General features: G+C 60.1%; 1 protein-coding gene across 1 annotated transcript in view; it reads right to left on the bottom strand.

Moving 5' to 3' along the window:
* NECTIN1 (nectin cell adhesion molecule 1) overlaps positions 1-11,365 on the bottom strand; it is a 68,615-nt gene extending 57,250 nt beyond the window's left edge. The window contains exon 1 of the mRNA XM_075546715.1: positions 10,894-11,365. Coding sequence (XP_075402830.1) covers positions 10,894-10,972 — 79 coding nt within the window. The 5' untranslated portion in view covers positions 10,973-11,365. The remainder of the gene's footprint in view (positions 1-10,893) is intronic.
* Positions 11,366-13,952: the final 2,587 nt, after the last annotated feature.

Consider the following 13,952-nt stretch of genomic DNA (forward strand, 5'->3'; position numbering starts at 1 on the left):
GCAGGAGCGTGTGAGTCTCGAGCAGGGCTGGCCACCCTGCCGGGCCCATCCATCATCCTGAGAGATGCAGCTATCTAGACCAATGGGATCAGGATCGTTCGGAGGACGGGGGAGGTGGGGAAAGGTAATAAAACCATCCACTGCAGTCAGTGTGTGCTGCGCTGCTCCCGATCTCATTTACTGTAGCACCGCTCCCGATCTCATTTACACCGGGGAATCCTGGCCAATTCATACCCAGGCTGCCTCAGACACTCCCCGGAGGCTTGCCCAGAGAGCAGAGACCAGGTGCCGGTCCTTTCACTCTGGACAAAGCACCTTCGCTCAAGAGCCGGAGCAGAGCTGTTCCCTTTGTCTTGGCCAGGCGATGCCCAGCTCTGGATGGGAGTGGAGAGGGAGTCCGATCTCTTTCAAGCAAGGCCTGCGTGCAGGGCAGGTTCCAGGCCCAGGAGCCGATCACCCAGCTCTGGCTGGTGTCTGGGCCGCCGAGGCAGCGATAATTCAAGCTAACGGAGCATGGATAATCTAGAACCACAGAGGGTCTGGGAGGAATTTCTTGTTGGCGTCGAAACCTATCAGATGACTGTTTTGTGGCTGAGTTGCCTTCCTAATTAAGGGAGCGAGCCAGTTTGCAAGGCTTGAGTCTACATGAGGACTGGAGGGTGTGCTAGGAAGCTTTGCTGTGGGCCCCCAAGAGGATCCTTGTAGGATCCAGGTGGATCCTAAACTGCAGCCCTGGGATGGAGTTTGTTTGTTTGATTCTGCTCTTGTCCCCCTTGATCCTGGGGCAGCTCTCAACCCTGCCCATCTCGGGACTGAGGTGTGCAAAGCCAGCCTGGCAGCCTCTGTCCCCAGTCCCCTGCCCTGAGGCAGCACCAGTCCTTTCATCCCGGGCATCAAAGCAGTCAGCACAGGTGAACACCCCAAATCCTCCACCACCCCCCTCCCTAGACAGGGCCCCCTCACAAGTCAAGTTTTGGGATCTCAGGGTGAGCCTTAGAGAGACTAGAACCTTCCAGAGGCTTAGGGAAAGCCCTGGCATAGGATCAGCTTGCCGAGCCCTGGACTAGCCTGGGAACATCTCTCTGAAGGACCTTTCCTGCGGATACCCTGGGAGATGCAGTCACACCTGCCTCTAGTCTAGTAACAAAACCAAGCCAGAGACCACCACAATGGCACCAGCCATCCCCAAAGACTCAGCAGATAAGGAAAGATAACATCAAGGCAGAACATCCACACCTGATGCTGCCAAGACACAACAGTGACCAAGGCGGGATCTAATGATCCTACCTCTACCCAGGTCTCCAAAGGAGACTGTAGTAGTGCCACCAAGACACCCTGTAGACAGCGCTAACAATTCCCAGATGCACCTGGTTGCTCCAGCACCATCAGCGGGAGCGGGAATGGAAGAGACACACACAGCCCTACATGGGGGCAGCAGGCGATTCCAGCAGGAATTGTGTGAGTTACTCTAGGTTTGATGGGCTGTGCGCCCTGACATCCAGCCAGGCACCCAGGAGAGGAGTAGTAAGAGCAGCGCTATGTACACAGACCCGGGGGCCGAACCCTCGACCTGATCCCTGGCTCTGCCACCTCCCAGGACAAGTCTCCTACCCTTGATTTTCTGTGTGCAATGCAAGCTCCTTCCATGTAAATGCGTTGTGAAGAATAGGGGCATTGAGACGTGTGAGCAGTTTACAGCCATGCCTGGCGCACTGGAATTCTCAATCAAAGGTTGTCGCATCATTACTTGCTCAAACCAGCCCCCATCTACTCGCGCGACGGGCACGACAGGCTCCCTAGTGGTGGACCTGCTCCAGGTCTGGGATACTCACCCCATCGCAAGGGACCTCTCAGTCTGCCAGCACATAGAACCCCCAAGCCTGTACTCCCCAGACAGTGAGGTGAGCAAGAGCCAGCGCAGCGGCTGGGCTTTGGAGGTCAGACAGGTTATTTGCAATGGGCGGTTCATGAAGGTTCCATGTGGTAAGCCGTGGCTCTTGGCTTCAGATTTGGCAACGCATGCCTATAAGTCCATTCTGACTGGTGGGGACCCTGAGGGACAGAGCAGAAACTGCTCAGACCGGAACTCTTTACAGGAATGCAAAGTTCTTCTTTCCCTCAAGGCACAGCTGGCGGTTTTGAACCACTGACCTTGAGGTTAGTAGCCCGGCTTGTACATTATGCCACCGGAGATTCTCCCTGGACCTGGGAAGCATGGCAGAAGCATGGGGACAGCCAGCAGCGGTGGGAGTGGGGAAGGCCCGGGCATGCACCTCGAGTGCGTGGCTGCGTCGGTGGGCCTGGCACACAGGGACAGGTGGCGGGGGTGGGAAGGCATCAAGTGCCCTGGGCTTCTGCTGTGCTTCCCATGTGTTCTATAGGCACCACTCAGCCAAGAGGCCAGGTGGAGCTACCCGGCTGGGCATGAGGTAATCCCGGGGCTCCCCTCCGCAGTGGGGCCCTCATGAAACGACGGCAGGGCTGGCTTGGCCGGTGAGCACCTCCTCCACTCCCTTGTCCCGGCAGCTGACAATGTTCACACCCAACATATCGGAATTGGGGGAGCAGGGCTTACGGGCACCACCAGAACACTGAGGCTGCAGCGCAGGGTCCCCGCTCACGCTTGCTTGCAGGCAAGGGTCTTCCGGGGAGTGACCTGGGCCCACACGGTTCCCCAACACCCATGTCTTACGTCTGTCCGAACAGAAAGGCACTCCCATCTGCATTGACTCACTTGGCAGGAGCACCTGGTGACGTGCCAGCGCGTGGGCTGACCCGCGTGACCCTCCCCGCTGGCACCTGTGTGCGCTGCACTGCGAAGCGGGCAGAGGAGGCAGCAGAAGTGCGGTAGCTTCGTTTTCTTTGACTCTGGTCTAGAATCAGGATGTCTACTGTCTGTCACTCCTGTCCCCACTCTCTAAGACACGGTGGACGAACAGCGTAAGACTGCTCAGGGGCTGTCCTGACCCCGACACAGTGGCCTGAGCAGTGGGGGCTGCAGGCATGTCTTCAGGTGCCGGCTGAGCTTGAGAGGGGGGACTTTGGGGTTAAGGAGGGGGGTAGGCCCAGAGGCACCTGTATGCCTTCCCACCAGGTTGCCACCAACCTCGGGCTGGGCAGCAATGAATTTAGGAACTGAAGTCCATTCACCCGTAAATCCTTCCTTGGTCGCAACCTTGACAGTAGCGGTCTGCTCTTCCATTTTAATTTTTTCTGGATCTTTCTGGAAGCAAAGGTGAGGCATGCTCTCTTACAGGTGCTACACACGCACAAACCTTCCTGGGTCAGCCTTCCACCTGGTTACGGGGTGGCTCCGCAGCGCGGGAGGAGCCGTGTGAGGCCGGGCAGGGGCAGCTGGTCAAGAGAAGACGTCCCTGGGAGGCTGGGCTCAGTCACCACCAGGTGGCATGGCTCCCAGAAGGCTGTCTGCCTCTGGTGAAGAAGGGTCCAAGGAGTGAAGTGCCCAGCACGAGAGGTGGCATTGCTGGCTGGCATTCCTGGAGGGCATGGCACTGCCCTCAGCTGGGTTTCCAATGGCAATGACGGCCTGAGCCTACAGCAGGAGCTTCTCCCAGGGTCTCCTCAGGTTTCTGATGTGGATGCCACCCCCCTCCCTTTGTAGATGCACTGTCCCCTTGATGGTCAAGATTGGTGCCAACTTCATGGAATTGGAGCTGGCCATCAAGGGCTCCAGGCGCTGGGAAAGCTTCTGGTTAAGTTACAGTGGGAACCCAGAACGATGCCATCTGAACCCTTTTATGGAAAGGCTAAGGTGCCCCGGTGGCAGAGTGGCTATGAGATTGGCTTCCATCCACAAGGGCAGCAGTTTGAAACCAGCAGCTGCTCCCAGGGAGAGCAATGGGCTTTCTACAGAACTCACAGGGGCAGTCCTACCCTGTCCCAAAGGGTCCCTACGAGTTGGCCCAACATGGTGGCAGTGGTTTGTCTGGTTGTGGGAAGGCTGCCCTCAGTTTCTTTTCTGGGACACAATCCATGGGGCACTGCAATCTCCTGCGGGGACCAGCAGGGAGGCGAGACTGCAAAGGAAGATTGAATGGTGCAGAGAGGGGGTAAGGCACAGGCAGACTCAAGAGGCTGGGCAGAGAACTCTGGGATGTGTCAGCAAGCACTTCAATGTGCGAGGGAAAAAGGATCCCATCGGTGGTGGGAAGAGTCCTTCCAGAGAACCCGGCTGGGTGAGGGGTGCAAGGACTCCGAGCTACTTTTGCAGTGGGGGCTGGCTTGGGGAAGTGGTGGGACAAGGAACCCCTTACCAGGGTTTACAGCAGGTTCCGGCGGCCTGGCTGTCTGCGGGCGAGGGAAATGTTCCACCATGGGAGCCACCAGCCCCTGGGCCCTGTCGTTTGGACTGGAGGGTGGGTCACGATGCAGGTCATGGGCAACGTGAGAACTTGTTGCTCCCTCTCTGCTGCTGGGACTGATCTCTCCGAGCTCAGGCAGCCCTCCCTATGGTCCCCATCTCCACAGGATGAGATGATGGCAGAGCCTCTCAGCATCTCCCCGAGAGAAGGCAGATGCTTCTAAGTAGCTCTTGGGAGGCGAGCATCCTCCCCACTCAGGCATAGGGTGGAGCTAAGTGTCTATATGTGTAGGAAGGACCCCACATCCCCAGCTTTGAGGACACACATGCCAGGCTTAGGGGCTCCACTGAAGCCCAGAGATGGGCCTCAACTCCCCCCCCTCCCTGCCCCCGTCCCCTGGTACATTCTTGGACCTATGACCACTGGCCTGTTCTGCAGTCTGGGCCATGCCTACATCTGTGTCCCGATGGAGCCACCAGCCAGAGGAACTAATGTCCTCTAATGAGCTCTGGGGTCAGTGGCCAGGTGAATTTTATTGTTTGTGGCTTGGCAATAAGAGTCCTGATAAAAATGGGAATGAAATTGGGGTCTGAGCAGAGGGGCCGGGGGATAGCCGGGGAGAAGGTGGGGGTTCTGAGCGTCAAGTCTTCCCCCTTTCGCCGTTCTGCTGACACTTGAGTTCCTAGTCTTTTCTGAGCACCTACTCTGTCCCTGGGCCAGGCCACACCTGGGCTCAGGCAGGCCGATGCCCTGCGGGGCTCCCATCCCACACCTCGGGGCTCTGCGCACATCTCTGCTCAGATCCCTGGGAGTGATGCCACTCCCCCGACCCACCACCTGTGCCAGAGTTCAGGGCCCCATGTGTTGTACCAACCTTGCTGCACAGTCAGCTCTAGCTGGCTGTATCCCCAAGGCTTCCCTCGCTTCCTCAGGGAGAAACCAAGCTCTCGGAAGGGGCCACCTGGCTTCAGAGCTTGCTGTGGGGGAAGTGTGAGCTGGGGCTGGCCAACCACCTTCCCCATTGAGTATCACATCCTGCCCTCCTGGATTTGGGGGTCAGGAGGCATCAAATTAGGCTATACTTGGCATAAGCCAGTCAGCAAACCACGCGGCTTAAGCCTCGGTTGCTTCATCTGTACACCGACAGCCAGGATCAGAGTCACCCCATGGATGGTGTGGTGAGAGGGCGCCGTGAGCAGTAAGGACAGTGATCAACAGCATGATCACAGAGGGAAGCGGTCCATCTACAGCAGGAGAAACAGAAAGGATTGTTTGCCAGTAAGAAGGGGGTGACCCGGGGGTGGGGGGAATTCTCCCGCATCTGGCTTGTGTCATCTCTCTGGCTGAGTGGACCCCCTAGGGAGGGCCTTGATGCTCAGCTTGGGAGTCTGAAAGAAGGCAGGGCTGAAGCCCAGGCCCTGTCTTCCCGGTCAGGCTGTGTCTCAGCAAGGGCTCCAGACGGACTGGGCCGCAGCCAGGGAGGCAAGGAGCGAGGGGCAGGTGTCGGGAAAGCCCTTGGCGACCAGCTACTGAACAAAGGGCATGTAACACCTGCTGCCTGGGTGGTGCACGACCACCAGAGCAGGTGCCAGGAGGCCAGCCCAGCCACCTGAGCCTCCCGGGCTGCTGCAGTCTCAGTGTGGGACAGGGTGCCTGCATGGAGACAGGGAGGCTAGCAGACAGACAGGCAGGGAGGACAAAGTCGCCACAGCACAAGTAGAGTGAAAGGGAGGAACCATTGGGAGGACAGGCAGAGGGAACAGGAGGAGGGACCATATCCACATGTTCAGCGAGGCGCTGGGCATCTCTTATGACTGTCCAGCTAATGGCCACAAATCTCCTTTGACATCTGCGCTAAGAGAAGCCCATCTTACAGATGGCAAGACTGAGGCCTCCCATTTGAAGTACCCAAATCCACTCAGCTAGCGGTTGGTGGTGCTAGGATTTAAACCAAGTCCCTTTGGCCCTGCTTTGTATGCTAAGGCCTGGCCTTCCCCAGAGAGCACCTGGGACATCTGCTGTCCTGTCTCCCTGGAAGACTGTGACGCTCCCCAAGAATATGAGGGAGCATCACAATGTTCGTGGAGAAATGGAATGAAAAGATAATGGACATTTTCCATGAAAATGTTGAAGTCCTCTTATGCATACCTCTTGCCTGGCTGCCCCTGCTCCCCACTCCCCAAGGTCAACCTATCAGGAAGCCTCTCTTTGTGTCCCTCTTGGGTCTTTCTGGCAACACGGGGTGCAGGTACCTTGCTTGCAGAATGGGCCAGAGTTCACCTCATGGGTCTGGTGCATTTTCTATGGTGTCTCCCTTCTCCCCATCTCCCAACCCCAAATGGAACAAGCAAATCCAGGGCTTCAGGAGTTAACTGGACCAAGGGATGCTATCTCCCCAAGCAGGGCATTCCCTTTGCAAGGTGATCCCTACCCAGATCTTAAGTTACCTCCAGCCCAGCCGGTACACCTGCTGTTGGTGCTGCGGCTCCTGTCACCATGGAGGGGGTGGGCATCATGGGGAGAACACTCCCCAGCTGGTCTTGGGCACAGGGGGCTGGGTGCCTGGAAGCAACCTCTTTCCTCACTTTCTGCCCCTCACTCCCACCTGCCACCCCAACAAAGGGGCTCCGCTCTCACTTTCTGCAGCAAGAAAGAGCCGGTGTTTCTAGACACACCCATATGTGCCGACCTGAACCCACATGTGCCTCTGCGGAGCTGCTCGCAGGAGACCAAAGCCCACATGTAGGCCCAGAGCATGCCACCCCTGCCCCAGATCACCTCCCCTCCGTTTTCACCCTCAGCTATTCGCGCAGGAAGCAAAGATGCTACATTCCTAGCTGAAACCCTATCTCCTGTGGGTCCTCCCAGTCATTCTGGAATCACGAGGACTTGTGGGGCAAGCCAGGCTGCAGCCCGGAACCAGACGGCTGACAGGAGGAGAACATCTATCCAGGTGTTGTCAAGATCCCAGTCCCTCCCTGCAAGGATGCCCGGGCCAGCCTAAAGCCAAGGGCAGAGTGGAAAAGAAGGCAGCATCTGGGCTTCCTATCCCCAAACGACTGGGTGCAGCTCCTTGTATCTCAGAGAGCCCGCCTGGGACTCTACCCCCAAAGTCACCCCGTTCGCCAGGCACAGGACCCTACTCGGGGGAGCCATCAGAGACCAGTTATGTGTGACTTTACAGACACAGTCCCAGGGTGACCCACCAGTGCTGGCGCCCACACCTTGTCCCAGTTCCCCCTGGATCTGGTTGTGCAGTGACTCAGAGCGAAACACAGCCCTAAGGGGCTTACAGCCACTCCATACAGACTGTGAGACCAGATGCAGTGTGTCAGAGACCCCGATGCCCAAGTTCTACCTCTGGCTAATGGCGATCCCAGCCTGGCACCCTGGCTGACAGTCAAAGAAAGTTTAAAAACAAACAAACAAAACAGCATCCAAAAGGTAAAGGTAAAGCTCCCCTCCCCTCCTTCATGGAGGAGCCATTCCATTACCAGGTTAAGAGGGAAGATCCAATCAAAAGGTACAATTCACACCTCCCTTGGGTGTTTTCTGTTTGTGCTGAACAATGAACATTAGTCAGCTGCTGAACAATGGCTGCCTGGCCCACCAGCACAGCCCTCTGCTAGAGGTCCGGGCGTAGGAGTCAGCAGTGGTCTGGGAGGGGAGGCACTGGGCAACCCTGAGTGGTTTGAGAGGCAATGGCTGGCAAGGACTTGGTTTCAGCCAGCACTGGGCTCCAGGGGGCCACCTGTCCCACATATACAGCCAGTGGTTCTGGCTCTGAGACCTCATTTAGGCGCTCCCCCTCCCCCACCTCCACTGGTAGGCCGCTGGGCCTGGGCCCTGCCATCGCCCCTTTCCCCCTCAACTCTGACTCTCAGGCCTAGGGACACACTTGACTATTTGGTCTCTCAGCAGGCCCCAAGATTCCTGGGCTGCCTGAACTGCAAATCCATTGCCAGCAGGATTGGCATAGCCACTGTTCCCGGTGCCGGCAAGGCAGTGTGAACCGGGAGCTAGGGATATAAGCCCCCAGTCCTGAGGCTGGCACTGGGGAGGGAGTTCTGGGCAGGCTGTAGAGGAGGGGTGTGTGGTGGCCCGACAGGTCTTCAAACCAATTCTGGGAGGGTGTGCCTGACACCTGGGGTGTGTTCTCTTTCCAGACAAAAGGTTTGGGGAAGCCAATTAGGAAGGGTGCGGTGTACATGGGACACAGTGCAGTGCACCTGCCGCTCAGGATGGTTGTGGGCCTCCCTCCCCGCGCCCCACTGGCCCTGGCCTCTGAGTTCCTGGGAAGGAAGCACAGCAGCCTGTCATCTCAGGAAACGGACGGAGGTTCCTGGGGCTCTGCCATCCTGCCTGAGAAAGTCTGTGTGGCTGAAAACATGGTGCCGTGTTCATACTTTGGGCACCAGATTGGAAGCATTTCAAAGTTGGGAGGCTATCAGGCATGCTGGGGGTTCTCCTCTCCATGCTCCCCCCACCTCCATGCTCCTGGCCACGGCCCAAAGAGAACCCAGAAAAGAACACCAGGCTGCTAGGTTCCCAGAGAGAAGCCATGGCTAAGGCTGTGGGGAGGTAACCAGGGGGGTGTGGGCTGACAACTTCGGGCCTACCACCCTCTGTCTAAGTGTTGGCCAGGGCACAGCCATGCCCACCTACCTGCCCGCTCAGCAGATGGGTGAGAACAGGCATAGGAGCTGCCAGGACCACGGGCACTGGCAAGTCCGGGAACTCTGGCTGCTGCTACTGCCACCCATCCATCAATTACAATCTATTGAAGAGCACTCATTAAGTGCTTGTCCGAGCTATGGTTCCCCTCAATGCACCCCACCCTCTCATCTGAGCCTAGAGAGGGGGAGCCAGGTGAGAATGTCACTTCCCAGCCCCTACTTCCTAAAAGGAGGAGAGCCAGCCTCCTTACCCCAAAGAAGGGACTAATCCTGTACACCACCAGCACGGGCATGGGGCCAAACCCCTTAACACGAGCAGTTCCACCTGCATGCACCCATGGGGTTTTCTTGGCCATCATGGGATCTACCCCCCACCCCCCACACACACACCAATCAGGACAGCACCCTGTGCCCTGACTGGTTTCCATAAGCTGATGTCATGCTACCACCACCACTTAGGGAGCCCTCACAGAGGGCTAGGGGGCAAGGGGTGGGATATATAATGAGTTGAGGCCCCTGCCTTCCAGGACCCACGGTGGGTACACAGCAGCAGTCCACTGGTCACACACACACACTCTCTCGCTCTCTCTTTCTCGCTGCCCGGCAAGCCTGTGACTCGGTGGGTATGCCTGCAGCTCGCTGCCAGCGGCACTGTCAACCTAATACCCATGTTTTCGCTGGTCTAGGTGTTCCGACTCCTTATTCTGCCACCCCAAGGGCCATATGCTCCAGCCAATCCCTCATTTCCGGGGGAAAAAAACCCATCTTCCAGGGCGGGAGGTCTTCTCGGGGTTTCTTTCCAGGAGCCTGGATGGGGCAAGCACCCCATCCTGAATCCTGAACCCTGAACCCGCAAGGTATTCCTAGCCAATGCAGGAGGCCCAGAGCTTCCCCGGGAACACAAAGGGTTAAATCCGGTCTCGAGTAATCAGTAGGATTTGTCTCCTAAACGCATTTTCCAGTTCATTCCCCAGCACAATGCGCGCAGGCGGGTCACAGCCTCTCCCCCTTCCCCCCACCCCCACCAGCCGCCGGTCAAAGTGGGCCATAGAGAACCGCCTTTGGGGGCCGCCCCACGTCTGGCGCCCAGTTAACCTGCCGGGCCGCAGCATCTTAAGGAAGGACACGCGGGGCACTTGGCGCCCCTCGGGCAAGTGGGTCATGCAACCACCTGGCCGGCACGGCACGGGGCCCGCGTCCTTTCCTGGGGGGAGAGGTGCCCCCCGCACTGCCAACAGCGTCCGAGCCGGAGTCCAGCCTCGCGAAGGCCAGGGGCCGGCTGTTGTCCATGCCCGCGGCCGCGGCCTCACCCTCCGGGAATGGAAAGGAATCGCAGGTGAGCTGGAAGCCGCCGGTGCCGCAGGAGCGGGCTGCTGGGGCCGGCGCGGCCGGGCGAGCGGCCCAAATCGTCTGAGCCAGGGACCCGGGAGCGACTCGGCCGGACTCGCAGCCCCCTGCCATCCTTCAGTCCCACAGCCCCCCAGCTCTGCGAATGACGCCCTCCCCCTGGGGCTGTTGTCTACATAGCCCGAGACGGTGATTACGGTGATTATTTTGCATTTATGTAACATACAGTGTTTCCAAACTGCTTCCCAAGCTGAGAGTCGGTTATTAAATAAATAGAAAGCTATTACATAGTATTATTTGTGCGGAAAATTGAGCCGATAAAGTGGTTTCTTTCTACACGGAGACGTGCATCCAACTGCTTCCCAGTAGGGTAGGCTGGTTCACTTCTCTTTCTCCGCTGTCCCCCCTCCCCCCCCCCCCACCGCAAGCCGTGACCCAACTTTTCTGGCTCTTTTCACTCCCGACAACCCCATCGTCCCCGCCATCCGGCTTCCACCCCGGAGGAGGCACTGGAGGGAAAAGACCAGGTAGAGGCGGAACACGCTTACCTGGGAGAAAGAATGCGGTCAGGCCGAGCGCGAGTCCCCACCAGCGTCCAACGGCGCCTGCAAGCCCCGTCCAAGCCATCGGGGTCCGGGGGTCCGGCGAGAGGGCCCGCGAGGAGGGCGCTCCGGGCTCTCCAGAAAGCAGCCCGGAAGCCGAGGGCGCAACACTGGCGGCCGGCGGCGGCTTCGAGGATCCAGGTCAGCCCGCAGCCGTCGGCCGAGGCGGGTGGGCTGGGCTGGGCTCCGCGCGGCCGCACTCGGGCCCGGGCCGGCGGCGGCTCAGAGGCTCCGCAGATGCCCGCCGCGACTTGCGCGAGTCATACCCTGGCCCCCTCCTCGGCCCTCCGCCCCGCGCCGGTCCCCGCCCTGTCTTCCACGCAGAGCGGGGCTGGGAGCAGGGACCCACCCCCGGCGCGCCGGGCAGCGCGGCGCGCTCAAACGCTGCCGCCCGGCTCCAACTTGCAGGCGTCCAAGGCCGGCCGGGCTCCGGGGCCCGCTGGCTGGCGGGCGCTGCGGTGGGCTCGGGGCCCAGGCGGCGGGCGCGCGGAGAGCTGCGCCCGCGGTGCGGCCGGCGCGGCCGCGGGAGGAGAGCGAGCCCGGGGCGCCGCGCGTCCGCGCCCGCACCGCCGCGCTAGCTGGGCTGGGCCCGCGATCCGCCACACCGTGGAGCTCGGGCGCCCGCCGACTCCGCCGCGCTCGCTCCGCTCGCTCTTTCTCCCACTCGCCGCGCTCAGCCTCTGGCCCGCCGGAGCCGTGACGTCAGGCCGAGGGAGGGGCTGGTCTTAACCCGCTCCCGCCCGCCCGCCCGCCCGCCCGGCGCGCCCGCCCGGGCCCCGCCGCCCGCCGGCCGGCCGGCTCCGCACGCCTTCCGGGCCGGAGGCGGGACTCGGGTCCCGAGCGAGGGCCGCGGGGGTCACGCTCGGGCCCCTGCGCGTGGGCGCTGCGCCCCCAGCCGCCTTGGGCCGGGGGGAGGGCGGGAGCGGGCAGCCCCGCTCGTCGCTGACAAAGAGAGGCAGTGACCCCTAGCGGCCAGCGCCCGGGGACCGGGCCGGCGGGGTGGGGCTACGGGAGGCGGGGGGCCCGCGCGGCGCGGAGCATGGCCGCGCGCAGAGGTGTCCGAGGCCGGGCGCTTTCTCCGGGCCTCTTTCCACAATGGCCCCATTTTACAGACGGGGAAACAAAGGCAGGGAGGCGGCTAGCCCACCGGCACACGCGCACCCCAGGCTGGGGCCCCGTCGCCTGCGTGGGCTGCCCCGCACCTCGTGGACGCCCCCGGACCAGCGCTGCGGGAAAGCACTGAGCAAGACGGGGCGTCACATAGGGGTTCTGGTCTCATCCCCACACCGCACCCCCCTTTTTGCAGGAGTGCCTGCTCAAAGGATCGCCCGCCCCCGCCCCCCAGGAAGCATGACTGGCTGGCATTTTGCTTGTTCGCGATGGACTAGAGTCCTGAGAAAGCGTCCCTCCGGCGTCTGCATTCCCTGCGGGGCACCCCCACTCCCGCGGCCCGCCCATTCGCCGCCGGGGCCTCCGTGCGTCTTGGCGGGGCGGGCTTCTTGCCCAGCGGATGGGGGCCAGGCCCTGGGCAGCCGGAACCCTGCCCTCTCCTCTGCCTCTGCGGCCCTCCCACCACGCCCCCTGGCCGGGGTCCGCGAGGCGACGACCACACCACCAGGGCTGCGCCAGAAGTTCTCACCAGCTTCGCACCCCCCTTCCCTCTCTCCCGGCAGGGCGCCTTCTCACCCTCCCCCCCTACTTTGCCCACCCTCTGAGCGGCCCGGAGCAGAGGGGGCGTGGTCTGTTTCTGATAAAATGTAAATTCAAGTTCCCGGGAAGAGCAAGAGCTGCCGGAGCAGAGACAGAGAAGGCGCCGCTTTCCCACTAGCTGGGATCTCCCCTCCCCCAGTCCCTGGGTTTCCCGCTGCAGCTGGCGGTCTCGTTCGGCCCACTGCATTCTCACGGACCAGCACCGTACACCTCCTGCATTTAACAAACGCAATCGGGGCCTCCGACCATACTCTGTGCCCGGCTGGGGACGCAGGCATCTCCCGTGGCCTGAGGGCATGAAGTGTGTGGGGCGCTGGTGGTATGAGCTTTCCATGTGGTGGATTCCCGAGATGTCCGCACAGACTGGAGTGTGTGCCCAGCAAAGTGCAAAGTTCCGCCTGGGAATGCCTTAGGGGTCAGTAAAGGTGTCAGGGGCAGGGGACACAGGAGCAGCGAGTCTTCTGTTGGTGAGGCATTTAGGGGACTGGATTTGAAGTAGAAGGGTGGGCATGTATGCGGAAAAACCAAAAACCCATTGTTGACAAGTCCGTTTGGACTAGTAACGACCCATAGGAACCTATAGAGTTGAGTAGAACTCTTCCATTGGGTTCCCAAGGCTGCAATCTCTAGGGAGACAAATTGCCACTTTCTCCCATGTAGTGGCTGGCTGGGGGTTGAACCCCCAACCTTCCCATTAGCAGTTGAATGCTTCACCCCAGGCTCCATAGCACCTTGCTGGGTAAGGCGGGAGATACAAAATGACTGTGGGTGGAGCATCAGACCTGAGCTTGAGTCCAGGGCAGACCCTTGGGAGCATGCTAAGGGGATGGACGTCCTATCAAACATAGTTTGTAGGTCAGTCGCGCAGCCACACCTCCCCCCACTGGCTGCTAATACTTGAATGGAGTACAGACTAAGGCTGCTTTGAGTTCATTGCTGTGGCCCTAGACCAGTCTGAACCGGGTCCATTGGAGGGGCCAGCTGGCAGGATCTAAGAGGACAACCCCAGGCACTCTGGTGCCCTTGGTCATGCAGCCTCTGATCTGCTCTTACATTGGGCTTCAGGAAGGGTGTCTTGAGGGTGGGCATGGCCACACGGTAAGGCGGAAAAGGTGGACAGGGAAACAAGTAGACTGGGTAGTGTGGTCCTTCACACAGCATCTAGAAGCAAGGCCCCAGAGCATGCAAACCACCTGAGCATGGTACGTGTGTTTGTGGGGGTGTCTGTGAGGTGGCTTTCAGGGGACCAAGGGAGGGAGCCAAGAGAAATAGATAGCTCATGCCTCCTGAGAGCC

The sequence above is a fragment of the Tenrec ecaudatus genome, chromosome 4 (genome assembly GCF_050624435.1).
Source record: "Tenrec ecaudatus isolate mTenEca1 chromosome 4, mTenEca1.hap1, whole genome shotgun sequence".
Taxonomy (NCBI): Eukaryota; Metazoa; Chordata; class Mammalia; order Afrosoricida; family Tenrecidae; genus Tenrec; species Tenrec ecaudatus.